Source organism: Malus sylvestris, chromosome 3, assembly GCF_916048215.2.
Source record: "Malus sylvestris chromosome 3, drMalSylv7.2, whole genome shotgun sequence".
NCBI lineage: Eukaryota > Viridiplantae > Streptophyta > Magnoliopsida > Rosales > Rosaceae > Malus > Malus sylvestris.
Window position 1 is genome coordinate 4,166,833 of NC_062262.1, and position 19,133 is coordinate 4,185,965.

The 19,133-nt window shown below is 38.3% G+C and overlaps 1 protein-coding gene, 1 non-coding gene and 1 pseudogene across 2 annotated transcripts; 2 read left to right on the forward strand and 1 right to left on the reverse strand.

The window, feature by feature from the left end:
- Positions 1–3,054: 3,054 nt before the first annotated feature.
- On the reverse strand, positions 3,055–3,161 carry LOC126617539 (small nucleolar RNA snoR100). Its single transcript, XR_007621412.1, has one exon. It is a non-coding gene; the product is annotated as a small nucleolar RNA snoR100 (small nucleolar RNA).
- Positions 3,162–3,389: 228 nt separating this feature from the next.
- On the forward strand, positions 3,390–10,022 carry LOC126615443 (uncharacterized; annotated as a pseudogene).
- A 2,584-nt stretch (positions 10,023–12,606) lies between these two features.
- Positions 12,607–18,551, forward strand: LOC126616722 (B3 domain-containing transcription repressor VAL2-like). The gene is made up of 13 exons (XM_050284813.1): positions 12,607–13,059; positions 13,236–13,374; positions 14,041–14,122; positions 14,235–14,330; positions 14,771–15,411; positions 15,495–15,591; positions 15,781–15,955; positions 16,109–16,185; positions 16,303–16,725; positions 16,855–16,901; positions 17,134–17,247; positions 17,328–17,395; positions 17,541–18,551. Exons 2-13 carry the CDS (start codon positions 13,262–13,264, stop codon positions 18,263–18,265), a joined length of 2,658 nt encoding a protein of 885 aa, XP_050140770.1. The 5' UTR covers positions 12,607–13,059; positions 13,236–13,261; the 3' UTR covers positions 18,266–18,551.
- Positions 18,552–19,133: the final 582 nt, after the last annotated feature.

The window sequence follows — 19,133 nt, forward strand, 5'->3', positions numbered from 1 at the left end:
TATTCTGCCCTTTCAGCAACATTTCCTGAAGTTCACTCACTAACCTTACATGAAGACACTCATTTTTCTGGTGGATTCACCTTCATTGCCGATATTACAGATTCTGCTGAACCTGCAACTTTTAAACTTGCTTCTCAATTGCCTCAATGGCAATCTGCGATGCAAGATGAATATGATGCACTTCAAATCCAAGGTACATGGCTTCTAGTTCCTTCTCCTTCTGATAAAAACATCATTGGATGTAAGTGGGTGTATAAAATCAAGAGGAATCCTGATGGGACTATTTCTCGGTATAAAGCTCGACTTGTTGCTCAGGGTTTTAGTCAAGAAAAAGGCTTGGATTATACAGAGACCTTTAGTCCTGTGGTTCGGCACACAACTGTACGGATGATTCTTGCATTGGCTACAACTTATAAATGGTCTCTCCGACAACTTGATGTGAAAAACGCCTTTTTACATGGAGAGTTAAATGAGGAGGTGTACATGAAGCAACCTCCAGGGTTTGTCAATCTTCAGTGCCCAACACATGTGTGTAAGTTGGTTAAGTCCTTATATGGGCTTAAGCAAGCTCCCCGAGCATGGAATGCTAAATTTACAGGTTATTTGGCAGCCGTGGGTTTTCATACTTCTTCCTCAGATTCCAGTCTTTTTGTTAAACAAGTGGGTACTGATGTGGTTATACTACTTCTCTATGTCGATGATATAATCCTTACAGGCTCCAATACTACTTTAATTCAATCTGTTATTGATGATCTTGCTGGTGTTTTTTCTCTCACGGACATGGGTCAATTAACATATTTTTTGGGTTTGCAAATCCAATACAAGTCCAATGGTGATATGTTTGTTCATCAGGAGAAGTATATTAAGGACTTGATTCATAAAGCAGGCATGGATAATTGTAAATCATGTGCTACTCCTTGCAAGCCTCATAGTTCTGTTTTGGTTGCTGAAGGGGAATTGTTGACAGACCCTACTTTGTACAGAAGTCTTGTTGGTTCATTGCAATATCTAACTTTTACAAGGCCCGATATTGCTTTTGCGGTTAATACTGTGTGTCAATTTATGCATGCTCCTACTGATGTCCATCTTGGTTTGGTAAAGCGAATTATTCGTTTTTTACAAGGCACAATGAAATGTGGATTGACTTTTACTTCTGGTAGTGGGATTGATATCAGAGGTTATAGTGACTCTGATTGGGCTGCTGATGTTAATACCAGACGGTCTATCACAGGTTATGTGGTCTATCTTGGTGCCAATCCCATCTCCTGGCAATCCAAGAAACAAAGTTCTGTTTCTCGCAGTTCCACTGAAGCAGAATATAAAGCTCTTGCACATGCTGCTGCTGATATTGCATGGATTCGGTTGATATTGTGTGATTTGTGTGCTATTGTTTCCAATCCACCTCTTTTGCTGTGTGATAATCAATCTGCCATTGCATTGAGCTTGAATCCTATTCATCACTCACGGATCAAGCATTTAGAAACAGATTTTCACTTTGTCCGAGAGCGTGTTCAAAAAGGAGATATGGATGTGCAGTATGTGCCTACCCAAGACCAAATCATCGATATTCTTACCAAGGCTTTACATGGCCCCGATTTTCTTCGACATTGTAACAATCTTAATCTGGGGTATCCCAGCTAAGATTGAGGGGGGGTATTGGATATACATGTGCCACATAAGACAATTGCCACGTTAGCACTAGCTTTAGAGATAAGCTACTTTTGATATGTGGTATAAATAGGCTTTATATTATTTTCCTTTTCTGTTAAGTCGGTGTATGTAAAAACTGAAGATTAGAGAAATACAATTGAGCTTTCTTTCTTCCTCTACAAGATTACTAGGGTTTATTTTTCTCACAGATCCTTCAGCTCATACAAGAATGTTAAGAGGTGCGGCCGCTTCTATGCTTTGTTCTGAGGTGTCAGCGATGGGGGGAGTTTCTACAGTAGCTTAAGAAACTTAGGGTTGTCTTTTGTGTGGTTTGTTTATGTTGGGCTACAATGTAGACTTGGGCTTGACTGTTTTTTGTATTTTTGAGGTCCATGTTGTTCTTTGTAATTATTGTGGTTTTGGACCTTTTTGTGTGTAATATTTTCTTGTTGGTAATAAATTTACCTTTTTACAAGGAAGGAAAAAAAAAATTGTATTTTGTCTTTTTCGCACTTCACTTCAGTTAAAACTCTCCATGTGACGGTTCGGAGTTCCTAAATAGAATTTAAGGAAAACTAATAGAAATGACTTGAAAATTTTGAGTTTTAATGATAAGAATAAAATAAAAAGTAAAGTGAATAATACCATGATTAACTTTTTAATGTAAAAATATGGTTTTTCGTTAAAATGAACAGTACCAGGTGCTTTTCGTTAAAGTTCCCAAGAATTTAGAGCTATATATTCTCTTTTAAGTTTTCAAATGAGTACTCAATTGTGATTGCGAGTGTCTTTAAATAAGGATTTCCATCGGAGATAATCGAAAGCAACAACACAATCCTTCTTTATCGACAACTCCTTCACAACCATTGGCTACTCTTAGTCGATGAGTCATGTGTACATTTTTAATAATTTGTAATTAGAGTTAGAATAATAATAAAGAAATTAAATTTGTAAACAAAATTTCTAAAATTAAAAATTGATAATTGATTTATTAATTAAACTTTGATACTGACTCCTATTAATAACACATTTTTTAATCTCCCTTCTGTAACCTCATCACTTGTAATTAACTCTAGATAACGATATTTGAGTTCATTTTATTCAAGGATTTATTCTACAAACCGCTGAGCGTTAGTATGTTTAGCACCCAAATCCGATGTGTTTATCGAAGCATTTCTTCGAAATCCGATGTGTATGCCACTTTCTGTTTTCCATTAAAATTTGTAAACGCGTCCAAGTCAAAATTATTGAGGCCTCTACCAAAAGAGCTTCAAGAAAAGCACTTGTTGACAGAAGTGCTTTCCATAGAAGTGCTTTTTAAACAAGAACCCGATTCAGGGGCAGAAAAGCAGAAAAATCGATCTCGAAAACAAGAAAAAAAGAAAGGAAATAAGATAGAAAAGATGATGTGGGTCGTAACCAGGCCCTCAAATCAGAGAAAATCAGAGAGGGCAGACATGCGGACCCTTTGCAATTCAATTTCCGTGCACATAACCATGCTTTCTTCATTCTTTTGTATCCAAAGCATCGGCTTATTGTGCACGGATCCGTAAATGATCTGTAAATTCTAATTAACACCCAATAAATCGAAACTAAATCACAATTTCAAAGTGTTATATGCGCTGAAACCAAAGGATTCAAATGATAAAAATCTAAATCAAAGGATGCGAACGACGAAAATTAAAATCCAAATGATTCGGATGCGAAAAATCAAAAGGAATGGGTAGGAAACAGAAAATATGGAAGAAAGTTCTCGGAACTGCGCCTTGCTGCTACGAAGTGTTGTTGCTCTTGCTCTGGTATTTATAGGGTTGGAGAAGGATCTGATCTGTTAGGGTTTATGCGATGTTGAAGGTGTGTCAAATTACGAAAGGGCCACGCCTGTTTCTGTGATTTAACGAGACTACCCTTGGGTTTGGTTAAGTGCACGGCCCCTCTGGAGGCTATGGGGTGCAGTCATGTGGGGGCCCAAGGGCAGCAGTGTTGGAACAATTTTGTTGGGCTTAGTATTGGGGTAATAGTTGAGCTTTTGCACTATTTCTCTTCACTTGTAAGTGAGAGGTTTTAGGTTTGATTTTCGTTAAAAGCGAATTTGAACTACATTATTGCTAGCTCATTATGAGGCTAAGCCCACCCTCTTACCCCTCAGCATATATAATATTGTTTGTTCAAAAAAGAAAAATTGTTGATAATAAGCATAAACAAAAAATTGTTTTAAATTGTCACTTAGTACTATGATCTAGTGACATTTTTCTTCGCTTGTAAGTAAGAAGTTTTAGGTTTGATTCTCGTCAAAGGTGAATTTAAACCACATTATTGCTAGCCCATCTTGAGGCCAAGCCCACCCTCTACCCCTTAGTGTAGATAATATAATTTGATAAAAAAACATTGTTTTAAATTTTTAATTAAAATTGTAGATGACATTTTACCTTAGTGGCGGAAACCGCATATGACATTAAAACTGTAGATGAGTTATGATCATGGTACAAAATATCGATATTATCGGCGATATTTCGCCGATAATATCGTTTTTTTTAAGAGAGCGATATTTTCACACTTATCCATATAATTATTGTCAATGTATCGCGATATTATAGATAATATCACGATATTATCAATATTATCAATAATATCGCGATATATTAAATCTCTCTCTCGCCTTTCTCTCTTCTCTGTATCCCTAGAACCCCTTCCCATCTCCACCCCCTTCCCTTTCCCTACAACCCCCATCTCTTCCCCACCCACGCCAACATCTCCCTTTCTCTCAGCTCACTCCCTCTTTCTCCCCATCTCTCTCGCACAGACTCTCCCTCTCACCCCGATCTACACTCACGCACCCATTTACACACCCACACCCATCGACGACGGTACCAAAATCATCACTGGCATCAACCCTCTCTCCCTTCGTCTCCGTGAAGCTTCGGGGCACCTAGAGCACACCCAACCCAGGTCCGGCGAGCCCTGGGTGTGCGAGCCCAAGTCCCAGATGGATCGTACCCGTCTAGGTGATTGCAAATCCCAAACGCGCAGCAACTCTAAATCTGCAACTTCGGATCTCGGCGAGCTTCTGCAGCTTTGTCGTCTGTGAGCAAATGAAGGAAGAGAGAGTACGCGCAGAGAGAGAGAGAGAGAGGGTATTTGACATTTCAGTGTGGCGGTGTGACTGTGCGAGCTGCATTTTCTGTTTCACTTTATGGTTCTGATTCTTCTAAAAGAGATAAGGAAGATGAGAACCGAACAGATTTAATGGAAAATTGGGAAGGTGTTTTACTTTATTTGGGATGTGAGAGGTGGAGTGCACGCTCACCTTGGGTAATGTGAGAGGTGGAGTGCACGTTCAATGGATTTTAATTTCACAACAACCCACTACGTGGGCTTTTCTCTTTCAAAAGTTTATATATATGTATATATATATATATTAATGTTTTATTTAAATGTCATATGAGTTGTTTAATCTATACTCAATCTAATGCAATGATCATAAATAAAAATAATTTAGTCTATCATCCAAGAATACTTCTCATTATGATTATATGCTTACCATTTTCTAAATATTGAACTTGTTGGATAGATGTACTTTGTGTATTAGTTTTGTATTTTATAATTCTTTTATTATCTATACAAGTATATTTTTTTAGTGTAAATAAGCATTTGTTTAGAAGATATATAATAAATTTATATAAATCCACCTAGGCCGCCTAGCCGCCTAGGCACTAGGCCTTTACCCGCTGCCCGATTAGCCCCTAACGTTTTTTAGAACCTTGGTTTGTGATTACATATTCAGCCTGTAATATTTATATGGTCGTTAAGATGTCTGCAAGGCTTGCAAGCTAATATTTATTATCTAGGATAAATTTTTATATTTAAAAAAACATCAAGGGGATTCAAACCCCTCCCATTTTACTAAGTCACTCATAGGAACTCTATGTGGTACTAAGTCATCCATTTTATCATGAAGATAGTGAAAATTTTGAACTTCATAGGAACTCTATGTGGTACTAAGTCACTCATGTATCTTACCATGCAATGTATAAAGTGTAAAATATTGTACTAATTCATTATATATAAATGATTATGGTGTGTTTAAACTTCTTTAATTAATTACTACATATTTTCTAAACTCACAATGTTTGCCAACTCACTATATAATCAACTTAAATCAGTTAAATCCATCATGCAATGCATTTCCTTCTAATTTTTTGTGATAAACTAATAGATAATTGACAAAATAAGTTTCAATAAAAATTTCCAAGCTTTTTTTACAATTTCCGTGGTTTTTATTCAATTCTTATCGATATCGATAATATCCCAATATTTCCATCGAAATTTCCGTGTTTTTGGATTACCGATATTTCTGATATCATCGATATTTTATACCTTGGTTATGATACATACCATCATTTCAATTGATATGCATTGTTGACCATTCTCTAAGGGTTATCTAACATTGATGCATGTCGTGATTTATTCTAGGTCTCTAGGTTCAATTTGCATGAAACTCCGGTGAAATTCTACTCTGGACATAGACAGACAAGTTCGACATCTTAGGTGTTTTCTGTCTCGTACTCCCAAATGAACTGAGCGTAGAATTTTTTAACTAGCCTGCGTACAGATATGAAAATACAGATTGTTTGGGTTCAAGAAGCCATTACCTATATGTACTTGAACTTTTTCTTCCTCAAATTTTGTTTACTTTGTCTGTCGGCATTGCACAGTAGGATTATGTTATGAAAGAGCTTACATGGAAACGTTGTGCTAAAAGTGTGATTTTAGCTTTATATGAAATGGAATTGTTTGCTTAAATCTCTGGATTTTTGTCTAATGCTTTGCTCACTTCTCTCTGATCAGAGGAACCTTCATATTCGAAGCACCAAACTTCAGAAAAATGATCGTGATTTTATGTTTTCCAAGATGGCACGGTACGCCTTCTGAGTAAGCTAAAATTTCTCTACATGTAGACATAAACTCAAGAGTTGTGTCTTGTTGTGATTGTAGAGAGACACCATGCAGTAGGAAGGAATTATGATTTCGGCGGTGTAACCAGGCAACCAGATTGTTCTTGCTTTGTGAATGAAGAAAGGGATGATCTGAGCTCGCTGCGGTTATTAGCGGCATTCTTTTGTTTCCATTGATTTCTTCCTCACCTCTGACTGATAAAATCGTATGTTTCCTTACCTTCTGTGTCTTTTGGCAGCGAAGAGTCTTGCTCATCAAGTGCGGGTATATCTATCAAGTGAAGATATAAGGCCTTTTCTGTAATTGCCACTTTGGTGATATTTTCTCAAAAACTTAATGTTCTTTTTTTGTTCTTCCCAATTTTTAACCTCAGTGAGGGACAATACGATCGATAGTTCACTGTCAAAATCAACCAGGAATTGGAGCAAGAAGCGACATGACAAGGCATATTCGGGCCCGGGAAATCATTCAAATATAACTTCTACCGAAAAGATACAGAACAAAAAGCAGGCATGCTGTTCAACCAGAGAATTACATGGCTCAACAAAGATGCCAAATTCGTCAATCTTCAAACCATCCCACTACTCAAACTCTCCTCTCCAGGAAAACAGCAATTGGTTTGCTGGCGAAGGATATCTGCCGGTTGACAATAATTCAGGTTGCAGTTCTTTCCATCAAAAGTCAGGCACAAACTGCCCGTCTGCAGGCTCTAAAATTTTGTCTGGAGATCCTTTCAGTGCAAGTCCAGTCCCAGAAATACATCTAAATCCTAGATCTCCTTTTGAACCCACTTAACCTGTTGCAAGTTCACCTTCCGGCAGTTTTATTTCTGGGAACTTTGAATTTCATGACTCTCCTATGACACCTAAGATTGGTTATGGACCAAGAAAACCAGAGTTCCATTACTCTAATGGCTGAGACACCATCTCCTAACTTATCAGCGCATGAAAGTGTCGGCAAAGATGAGGGAAGAAAAGCTGAATTGCAGCCATGCAAAAAATCTCAGCTGGAGGAAGAAAACTGTATTCTGAACAATTTGTACATGGAAAATCAACAATGGAACAAGAACAGTGAATGCGAGAAAGGAAAAGATGCAGCTCCAGACTAACGGCAAGTGTAAAACTAACCTATTTCCCTCACCGGGACGAGAAGACTTCGTCATCTATGAACACTCCAGCCAAATATAGAAGCATAATAGATGAAAAAGAACATGTTACACAAACATTGAAGTATTTCTCTCCCTCGAGTTTATATATATGTTTGGTTCCCCAACTCTAGAGCCTTAAAACCCATCCTATATATGTACTAAGAGGTTTTCGTTGTACAGGATCACAGTGGTTTCGAAATTCCTATTCCATGTCCAAATCGCAACGAAGGTACGTGTCTCTTCTTAACAACTACCTTGAACTTCCCTTTTGTTTCTTGTCTTGTGATAACAAAGGTTTAACAAATGTTTGTCTCATTATTTTTTCGATTTTTCCTGCAGACTAATTGTTAGAGTTTTGAGACTTTTGTCCCAAATTGAAGAAAACAAGATTCTCAATGACCTTTATATATGTTTTGTCCTCTACAATATTAGTTATGTATTGGACCACTTAATCCAGTGCGGGTTGTAGAATTAGATAGTTGAATCCTGATTGAGCAGACGTTGTTGAACCACAAGTACAAGAGTGAGACGTAAATACTGTTCGAAGGACATAGCTATTACGCTAGCCTCTACCTTATGTAATCAAGTTAGTACCATTGATATTCTTGTATTTATTTCTGTATTTCATTCTGCACAGCAAGTATTTTGATTAATAAATATTCTACAATTTCGAGTTCTATTATCACTTGGTGCGATGGCAAGTGCATTCGCCCATGAGCGGTAGGTCTCGGGTTCGAGACTTGGGAGCAGCCTCTCCATAAATGGAGGTAAGGCTAGCCGACATTCACCTCTCCCAGACCCTGCGTAAAGCGGGAGCCTTGTGCACTGGGTACGACCTTTACTAAATTGTTCTCCAACACTAATGTGTTTCGTTTACTGTTTATACAGAAATGGGAGAGGCTGATGTAAACATTCATTGTTTACCAACAACATCATCAACCAAACCATAAACTACATCAACACGAAATCATCACTCAGTAAAAGTATTCCATATAAGTGTACAAAACAATAAACTTACGCAGGATTCGCCATGAAAACCTAGCAGCAAGGTTCTTCTCTTCTCTTGGATTCGTAATAGTTCTCAATTTCAATAGGACTAGTGCCATATGAAGATGGTAATCTGAGAAGAGGGACCAAGCTATTTTTATCGTCTAAAATGATAACTGCTCCTCCTATCAAGGCAACAATTACATGTCAGTTTTTAGAGTTTGAAACCAACTCTAATTCAAAAGTTTGAGTCCTATTGTTTCCCTCCTCTGTAATTTATCATAATTAAATTACTACAAGTCCAATATTAATATAAGGGAAATTTTATTTGGACCCAACTTTTTTATCTCTACACCCAACTAATATTTTTACTTCTCTGATCTTCCAAATTTGTCCTTAAATAATAAAAGTTGAAGTTTTCTTTGAATCTCTACACCCAAACCCCACGACCACAACTGCAGGCCTCCATTATTTCCGACGAACCCAACTCAAGTGCCAACAACACTAAAATTGACAAATCAAGACTGGAGAACGAATGGTATAGAGTCCTAATGTGAATCTTAAAGCAAACTTAAGTTGCAAAACCCTTTTTTATTTCAATCGACGTAAGGATCTTGGGTTATGAACATAAGGTACCTTGGGTTAATTAAGAACATAAGGGAACCTATTAGGGCTTAGAGGTTCCCTCCGCATCATATGCATAAGCCCTTTTTCTTCACATATTGATTTACGGAAATGAAATTAACACTATTATTCTCAAGAAAGTGGGAACGCCAAGGAAAGAGATCCTCTCCGTTCCATACTGGATTTTTTTCTTTTCTGGGTAGTTAGATCCAAAAGAGAGAGGAAAAACAAGAGCACCAGTGGTCACAGTGCCTGGACTAGGTTCACCAGAGAAAATGAAGGTGCAGTGGTGATGTGAGTTAAGGTTATTGGATGTAAAGATAAAAACTTTAATATTTATTTTCTCATTCTTATTTATTTAAGGGCAAATTTGAAAGTTTAGTAGAAAATATTTGTTAGTTGGGTGTAGATATAAAAAGGTTGGGTCCAAACAAAATTTCTCTTAATATAAGTCCATTTGTTTTCTTCACATACCCTAAACTATGGTTTTATTATTATCCTAACAGCTGATCCTCAGGAAACAAACAAAGAAAGTAAACAACGGAGTGATTTTGTTGACTCGTCTTGTCGAGTGATGATGCTTCAGACCTTCGTTCAGGTTCTGTGTGCAGAGGTATTGAAGGAGGCAGCTGCGCGCAACGGGATAAGGAAGATATAACACCTTTTCGACATAGTTGCCACATTCTAGTAGACCTGAGGATTCTGTTGCATCAAACCACACGGTACGTTTTTTCTTCGTTAATATCATTTTCAGTTGTGTAATGCAGATCATACCGGTCTAGAATTTACGTTGTACATGCAGTACCAAAACGGAGGAGGAGGCAAAAAATATGCTTAAATTTAAATCTGTTTTACGTCCGAACAATGAAGAAATTAACAACGGTTACATTGTACCTAATCTAATGCATCAGACATGTTTAAAGTATCGATGGGTATAAATGTTAGGCCTTTAGGATTCTATTCTGTATAATTTCTTGTTCTTAATTATAGAGGTCATCTTCCCATGCAAAGCTATCCCTTCATTGCTAGGGTTTCCGAATTCCTTCAAATGGCATTGCAATTGTTTGACGTCGGATTGCCGGAGAGGCTTCAGCAAGAACTCTTCGGCTCCTTCCTCAAGGCACCTATTCAGGTCAAGAATTTTTAAAGTGCTGATAGCATCTCCGTTAAAAATCAAAATTACCAAATAAAAGTTTTTACTTGAGAAACCGTGTGGTGTAAAATGTAAAATTGAAACCTCATGGCTCATTTTGCAAATGACCCTTGAAACTTATGGTGTAAAATGCAATTAACCCTGAAAGTTTTCAATTGCGGGTAATTTATTTTCCTCTTAGATTCTTGCTTACCAAGTTCCTTTTTTTCAGCTGTTTTGCTTATATTTCCTACCGATGTTGTTTCAGATGTTAAAACATTATGCATTTATATGATTCACAATTGGCCTTCATCTTTTTTCTTTCGCATGGTTAAAAAATGGTAACAGATGACTGCTATCTATTTGAACTGAATATTTAACCTTTCAGAAGTTACTTGATATTGGATGTTTATATGTACGGTTGTTAGGATCGGGATCCTGCTCCGAAAATGATAACCCAAATCCCAAACCGATCCCTTTCAGAGGAAACTGGTTGGAGGGACGGGTTTGTGCTAGAACTGCATATGAAAATTTAGTTTGCTGCAATACGATATACACATTCCATTCGGGGGAAACTGGTTGGAGGGACGGCAGTTTGTGCCGCAAGGTAAGCTTGCAGTTTGGTCATTTATAAATTAAAAAAATTCGATCTCTCTCTCTCTCTCTCGCTCTCTTTCTCTCTGTGACTCTAGTTTTGTAATTTACTTAAATTTGTGCAGCCTCTCCACTGTGGATGCGCAGTCTCTCGGTCTTTATCTTTATGCGTCAGACACTCCAACAGGGTTGCGTCAGGCACTCCAACTACGTATGATGCGACTCTTTTATCTTTATGCGTCAGACAACTTCCTTGAACGTTGTATCATTAACATGGGATGTTTCTACCCATTTGATAAAGTAATATATAGTCACGATAATGTAGGTACAATGATCACTAGATTAAATGTAATATCATCAACATCCGATGGTCGTCCCAATGAAATTCATCGCCCAACCTATACAAGTGGCAAGAGCTCGTTGTATCAGCCCATCTTTGGCATTCGTCACATCTCTAGCATCGTCGTCTTTGCAAAGCTTCATCAAAACTCATCGTATCGTCTAAGTAGCCATCTCATGTTTTTTTTCTTAATGGATGGGGCAATTCATACTAAAAGAGGGTGGAAATTTTTGCACCATATACATGAATCATACATTATTGTATCCCAATTTAGGCCTAAAAATGTAATAAAGTGGCTCATGATTCATAAAAAGTCATGTATTCGTTGTCATGCTAAGAGGATAAGTTTATAGAGGACATAGAAAAACTTTTCAACACAACCTTAACATCGTCATAGGGCATTAATTACAAATTCAGAGTGACACTTATTTACATTACATTACATTTTTGGAGTATTTCCTCTTCTTTTCTTTTTTTTTTTGGCTAATTGGAGTTATTTATTTTACAAGGCAAAATAAAAAAGAAAAGATTTATTTTATTTGTCTTCAATTTGGCCAAAAAATTGTAGTTTTTAAGGCAATTGGGTGTTAAATTTGAAGGGGTAATTAAGCTTTTGGCCCCTCTTTTAAGGGCAAACTGCGATTTGTTTCTAATTAAAACAATAGGCCTGCAAGCTAACAAGGGTTTTTGTTTTGCGATCATCGAGGGGAGGGGAGAATGTTTACTGTACACAATCTTATCTTTACTTTGCTAATATACTGTTCACACGACTCAAATCCTTGACCTTTCGATCACAAAGGAACAACATTTCCATTGAGTCAAAGCTCGTCCTCTTTTTTAATAAAATAATAATATATATAATTACACAATTAAAAAAAATATGACTAAATCAAAACAGTTAAAATTACATACACTTACGTAGTCGAGGACTAGAATTGAAAAGCAAAATAAAACACACACACAAATTTTTTTTCTTTCAAAAACCCTATTAAATATTAAATATAGGCAGATAAGGTCATAATGGTCTTTCCATTTTCTTGGTCAGGCAAACCAAGAAATACAATTGACAGGTCAGAGCTGATCCAAACGAAAAAAGCCCATAGCGAAACCGTCGGGTCATCAGATCAGACCACTGTCCTAATAGGAATTCTCACCCTCCCTTTCTCTCTCCTCACTTTCTCTCTCTAAAATACAATTTCAGTACAGTGTATACACATCGACTAAAAAAAAGGAGACGACTTGTTAAGCGGTGTGTCTTCAAGTGTCGTGCATGCATTTTATGCATCTGCTGCTTTGCATGCACTCTCTCTCCTCCCCCTCTCTCCTCCCCCCTCCTCTCTCTCTCTCTCTCTCTCTCTCTAAATACACGCTTTCTCTCCTGGTCTTACCCAGACAGACCCCCAAAAACCCCACTCGCCGTTACGACTAATTACGTTCGTGAACGGTAAAACCCAGCTGACTGAGTTTTGACTCGTTTCTTCTTCTTCATCAGCTCACTCTATCGAGCTCGCCGCCGCACCCTCTGCCGCTTCTGGGCGGTTTCCAGAGTGGGTTTCTGCTCTGTTCTTGAATGACTAGTCGTTTTCGAGATTTGGGGTTCGATTTGGGGTTCGATTTGGATAAAACAAGGTTTGATCTTTGCTATTTAATTTAATTTTGAATTATTTATTTGTTTAATAATTGCCCAAATCTCAAATGTTGTGTATGATTGTGTTTATTGCTGGGGTTTCTGTTTAAATCTCTGGGTTTTGATCGAAAGGTGTTTAGGAATTTGGGTTTGATTGCTCTGTTTTGTTTGATTTAAGGGTTTGGAGAGTTTGAATTTGGGGCGATGGACTCCAAGATTTGCATGAATCCTTCGTGTAGGACGGCCAACACGCACGAATGGAAGAAAGGTTGGCCTTTGCGAACTGGTGGATTTGCCCATCTCTGCTACAAGTGCGGGTAATTTTTTTTCCCTCTTTTTAATTTTTGCTTGTCAAAGTTTTAATCTTTCAGTTGTTCAGTGGTAGATACGGAGTTGGGAGGGCATTATGGGATATGGGTTGTGGTTCTTGACGTGGGGTTTTATGTGTATTGACGATTATTTTGTGTCGTGATTTTTATGTGTGTTTTGTGGGTTTGGACTAGTTGCATTGTTCATGAGCTGCTTCTATTTTTATCGTTGGACATGAAGGAATTAGAGGCATTGTCGATAATCAACATATAATCGGGTTACAATTATAATCCTTGGTAGAAATACTAAGGAGAAATTGCAAGAATAAGAAAATTGTTAACTTTTTATTTCCTATGTTCAAGTGTGCTGAACTTTTGCTATCCTTGTGGTCCGGCTAATTTAAGTATGAATAAGAAAATTGTAACCCAAGTTGTTGAATAACAATGAAATTTTTTTCCCTGTGATTGGGGCCCAAATTATATCAACTAACCTTTGGAGAACCTAACTGTAGCCATATTCATCTTAATGTAGTTGGCAGAAGTGCTTATCTTTCTTATCGGTTGGTGTTGTTTCAGCTGTTGAAGTACCTTGCATTTTGTATTATACTTACCTATTTCCCCTGTTGGTTTACAATATATCTTCCGTTGCTGGTCATGTTATTGTGTGTACTCCAGAGTTGAGTATGAGAATTCAGTTTACTGCAATACGTTCCATTCTGGGGAAACTGGTTGGAGGGACTGCAATTTGTGCCACAAGGTTAGCTTGCAGTTTGGTCATGTAAAAAAAATAGTATTGAAGCTCTCTTTCACACCCTCTCCTCTGTTACTCTCTCTGACTCTACTTTCAAAATTTATTCAATTTTGTGCAGCCTCTCCACTGTGGATGCATAGTCTCAGAGACATTGTATGAGTGCCTGGATTTTGGGGGTATAGGGTGTATTGGCTGTGCTTCCCAACCTCGTGTGGTATGAACAAATTCGGGTTTTTGGTTATTGTATACCCATTTTAAAGTCACTATCCTGATCTCCACTGAATCATGTGTTTGCATTAAACTCTCCCATTTGAGTCCATGGTTGATAGTTAACTTCAGTCTTCAGGACAGAAATTATACATGTACATATATGTATCTTATGTTGTACTTGACGTCAATTCATAATATTGATTATTCTGTTTTCACTTGCTCAATGGAACACCTGTGCAAATAAATGGAGACATATCATGGTTGACATACTGTGAAATGCTCACAGGCTCCCACTAGTAATTTTAGATATACTCTATTGGTAATCAACGTATACGTAAGCAATTGGTCTTTATCTGTCAGAATATATCTGTCTGTATCTCTCGCTCTTGCTCACATACACGCAACTTATAGGATTTTCAGGGATTCTTATTTTCTTATGTGCAGATCCAGAATGATGATGTGTTAAATGGATTTGGTGGATTGAAAATAAGTAATTCCGGTGATCAGCAATCTACAGTTCCTCAGAATGGAGCATTAAGTGATACTGCCAACGAGGGAAAACTTTTGCAATTGTGCCAAGTCATGGAGGCCAATGAATCCAACCTTTCGTCTCAATCTCAGAGAGGTGATATAAATGTATCTCCTGTGCAAAGCAAACAAGAAGAAGTTACTTATCCTAAGGGGGAAGTGGGCCCAGGATTTTCAAGTATCACTAGACCATCTATTGGATCATTAACATTTGCCAAACCAGACAATGGTAGAATAATGATAGAGGTCAAAGATATGAATAATCCATCTTCTGAGCCGTCTTTGAGTATGACTTTGGGAGGCCCATCTGCAACTCCAAATTTTGCTCAACCCTTTACTGGGGGAATTTTGGAGGGAAGAGATAAGAGCAAGATGCCTTCCTCCTTCCAGCAGGGGCAAAAAATTCGGCCTATTTTGCCCAGACCCTTGAGACCTCCCTCTCCTGTTCACCATGTGCGTGTTGCAAGGCCACCTTCTGAAGGGCGAGGGAAGAGTCAGTTACTTCCCCGATATTGGCCAAGGATTACTGACCAAGAGCTACAGAAATTAGCTGGAGAGTATCCTTAGTTGGTTTTATATTAATACTATTGTGCCACTGTCTGTCTATTTGAATGTAGTATTTTCCTTAAATGTTTTTAAGTTTGAATTCTACTATTGTGCCACTGTTCGAGAAGGTGCTAAGTGCCAGTGATGCAGGTCGAATTGGTCGTCTGGTTCTCCCAAAAGCATGTGCTGAGGTAAAAATTAAAAAGTGAACTTCTTAAAAGGCTTTTTATGAATTCGGGATTATGTTATTTATTAGTTTTGGGAAGGATAGGTGGGGATAATTTATTTTATTTTTGTTTCTTTATCCTTCCATTTTCCCCTTGTTTGCGTATGTGTTCTTTTCCCTTTGCCACACTTGTATGAACTGGAAGTGAATGCAGGCATACTTTCCTCCTATTTCTCAATCAGAAGGCCTTCCTATAAGGATTCAAGATGTCAAGGGTAATGAATGGACGTTTCAGTTCAGATTTTGGCCAAATAATAATAGCAGGATGTATGTTTTAGAAGGAGTAACGCCTTGCATACAGTCTATGCAACTTCAAGCTGGTGATACCGGTACGCTTAACTATATTCTGGCTTAGAGGGCTTAGATAAAAAGTCCACATATTTTGCATTTTTCCAGTTATTTCATTAGCTTCTCATTCACTTCGCCATAGAAAAAGAACTCCTAGCTGAAGTCTAGATTTGGATCTGGTTCTTTTGTTGCAGTGACATTCAGTCGGATAGATCCTGGAGGCAGACTTGTAATTGGGTTCCGAAAGGCATCAAGAAGTTTAGATATGCAGGTCAAGTATCATAATTTCATATTTCTTTAAATTCTTCACCCTCTTACGTCCATACTGTGTTTTTGTTCTTTTGTTCTGATGGAATCTGACATTTCTACACAAATGTTAAACAATTAGGACCCCCAAACATCTTTCCTTCCCAATGGAACTCCTGGGGAAACTTCCTGTCCTAGTGTCGTTGAGAATCTAGTAACAGGAAGTGGTCAGTCTAGTATTTATCAAACGAATACAGGAAGCAAAGACCCTTACCTAAATGCTTTATCGGGACATTTGCATTTGGCTGATGGGGATACGAGTTTGCATAATTGTGAGAACCATAGTCACTTAACAAGTGAGGATTTGCTGCAGCGGCCAGTGTCAAATTCTGACAAGAAGAGGGCCCGAAATATTGGGCCTAAAAGTAAGAGGTTGCTCTTGCATAGAGAAGATGTTCTAGAGCTGAGACTGACATGGGAAGAAGCACAGGACTTGCTTCGTCCACCCCCGAGTGTCAAACCAAGCATTGTAACTATAGAAGATCATGAATTCGAAGAGTATGATGTAAGTATGTCATAGTCAGTGCCCCTATTGTTATATGAAGACGTGTGCTATGATTCTCTGTCATATTCAATCCGTTGAAGGTTACAAAGTCCAATGAGTCGACTGATCAATGTTGTTCAATTTTTCCAGGAGCCTCCTGTTTTTGGGAAGAGGTCTCTATTCATTGCCGAATCTGAGTAAGTATTTGTGAGATATACTATGCTATGTTACTTTATCATATTGAGAAAGAGGATGTATTTAATTTATACCCGGCCACAAAGAGCATCCTCAAGTCTCTTGAATCCACTATTGAAATTTAGCCAACGACCTTGTTGGCACATGAGCATGTGCCTGATATGGTAGGCTGTCTGCTGTAAATTGTGGACTAACTTTGTGCGTGCATTGTGAAACCTGGAACTTATATTCCAGGAGACAAGAACAATGGGCTCAGTGTGATGATTGCTTTAAGTGGCGGAGGTTGCCTGTCGACGTTTTTCTTCCTCCAAAGTGGACATGCTCTGAAAATTCTTGGGATATGAACAGGTTGCTACTTAAATCATTAGTCTTGTGCTGTGAGATCACTGAGATGCAAGACTGATTGTGTTTGTTTTATATCATCGCAGGTGCTCATGTTCTGCACCAGAGGAGGTGAGCCAAAAGGAATTAGATAATCTTCTAAGACCAAGCATAGGTAGAACTTGAACCTTTGTGTCCTTTCTCTTTTATATAATACAGTTTTCAAACACACATGCACGTATTGTTTCCAACCACACCCGTCAACGTAGGCATTGGTAAACTTATATTTTTCTGTTATGGCCATCTTTAATTTCACCCAGATTTAAAGAAGCGAAGAATCGTAGTAAACCATAATGAAGCCCAAGAACATGAACCTTCTGGCTTGGATGCCCTGGCGAGTGCTAGTGCTGCCATTCTGGGAGATAGTGTGGATTACTCTGGTGAGCAGTCACTTGGAGCCACAACCAGACATCCGCGTCATCGCCCAGGCTGCACTTGCATAGTATGTATTCAACCCCCGAGCGGGAAGGGCAAGCACAAGCCAACATGCACATGCAATGTGTGCATGACAGTAAAACGGCGCTTCAAAACCCTCATGATGAACAAGAGGAAACGCAAATCAGAACGTGAAGCGGAGAATGCCCAGAGGGATAATAATGACCACAAGGACGAATCAGAAATGAATGGCACATCAACAGAGATCGAGTTGCATAGGAATCACTCATCGGAGAATGGAGGCAGCAGCGAGAAGAGAATTGAAGCTGACGTGGCTGAAAGTTCATGCGCTGGACAAATTGATCTGAATTGTGAGCCCAAACACAATTATGTGCAGGTTTCTGGGTTGAACTTGTTGAGGCTTGCTGACGCTGTTGCTCGCCAACCAGTAAACAACGGCACAAGGGAAAGTTTCCTCACAAACAAAACGTGTGAGCCACAGGCTGGTCTTGGTTCCTCTTTACTTGCACAAGAGACTGCGGAGACTGACAGACTCATGTGTAATGAAGGCAGCCTTTCGTCCGTAGCAGCATTGGACTTTGGAGGGTAGAGGTGGTGAGGACTGAAACAATCGGACCGTCGCCCTTCTTTTTTGTCGGAAGTATATCTTTATTTTGCTTTATTTATAGAGGCCAGTGCTATACATCTCTCCCAGTTCTTCACAGCCAGTGAATGTAATCTGTTCTTTTTTTGTCGAAACAGACGAATTGATGCCGGTTGAAAATTACCATATGCGGAGTGCATGAACACTTCCCTTTTGCGGCAATCGGATTTGGACGAGATTACTTAAAAAATCAATCTTATGGAAAAAAAATCCATCACTTGTTAACTGTTAATGTTGAGTGCTAAGGGTTTTCTTTTGTTCTTCGGGGTTTCAAGTGTTTTTGTGTTGAACGGTGTATGTCATGGGTATATTTTATAGAGCTCACTGAAGAATCTCAAACCAATTCTATAGAAGGGAAAATTCAGCTTGCTGTTCAAGTTAGTGAAGTTATTTCGTTGTAATTAGACCTAACAAGAACGGAATCACGCTCTGTAGGATTTGAACCTATGACATTGGGTTTTGGAGACCCGACGTTACCCATTCAGTGATTTTGGCATTGGACATTTCCAAAATGGGTACTATCGGTCAGGTGAATTGAATTCAATTTAGATGAGAGCGAGGTTGGAAAAACAAGGCCAAGGATTTTAATTGTTAACAGCAACATCGGTCGGTTGTCATATATGATAATCCCGGTTTGATGGGAACTTGCTTGCAAAAGAGACGAATGAAGCAAACAAGAAAATCCGATTTAGATGGTCATGAAGAAGTGTGTTCTATGTCTCGTGATAAGATGTATTACTCTTCACATTTTGCACTCTCATCTCTCTTTTTCTAACCATTGAATTAAAAAAATAAATAAATCAAGAGTCAGAAT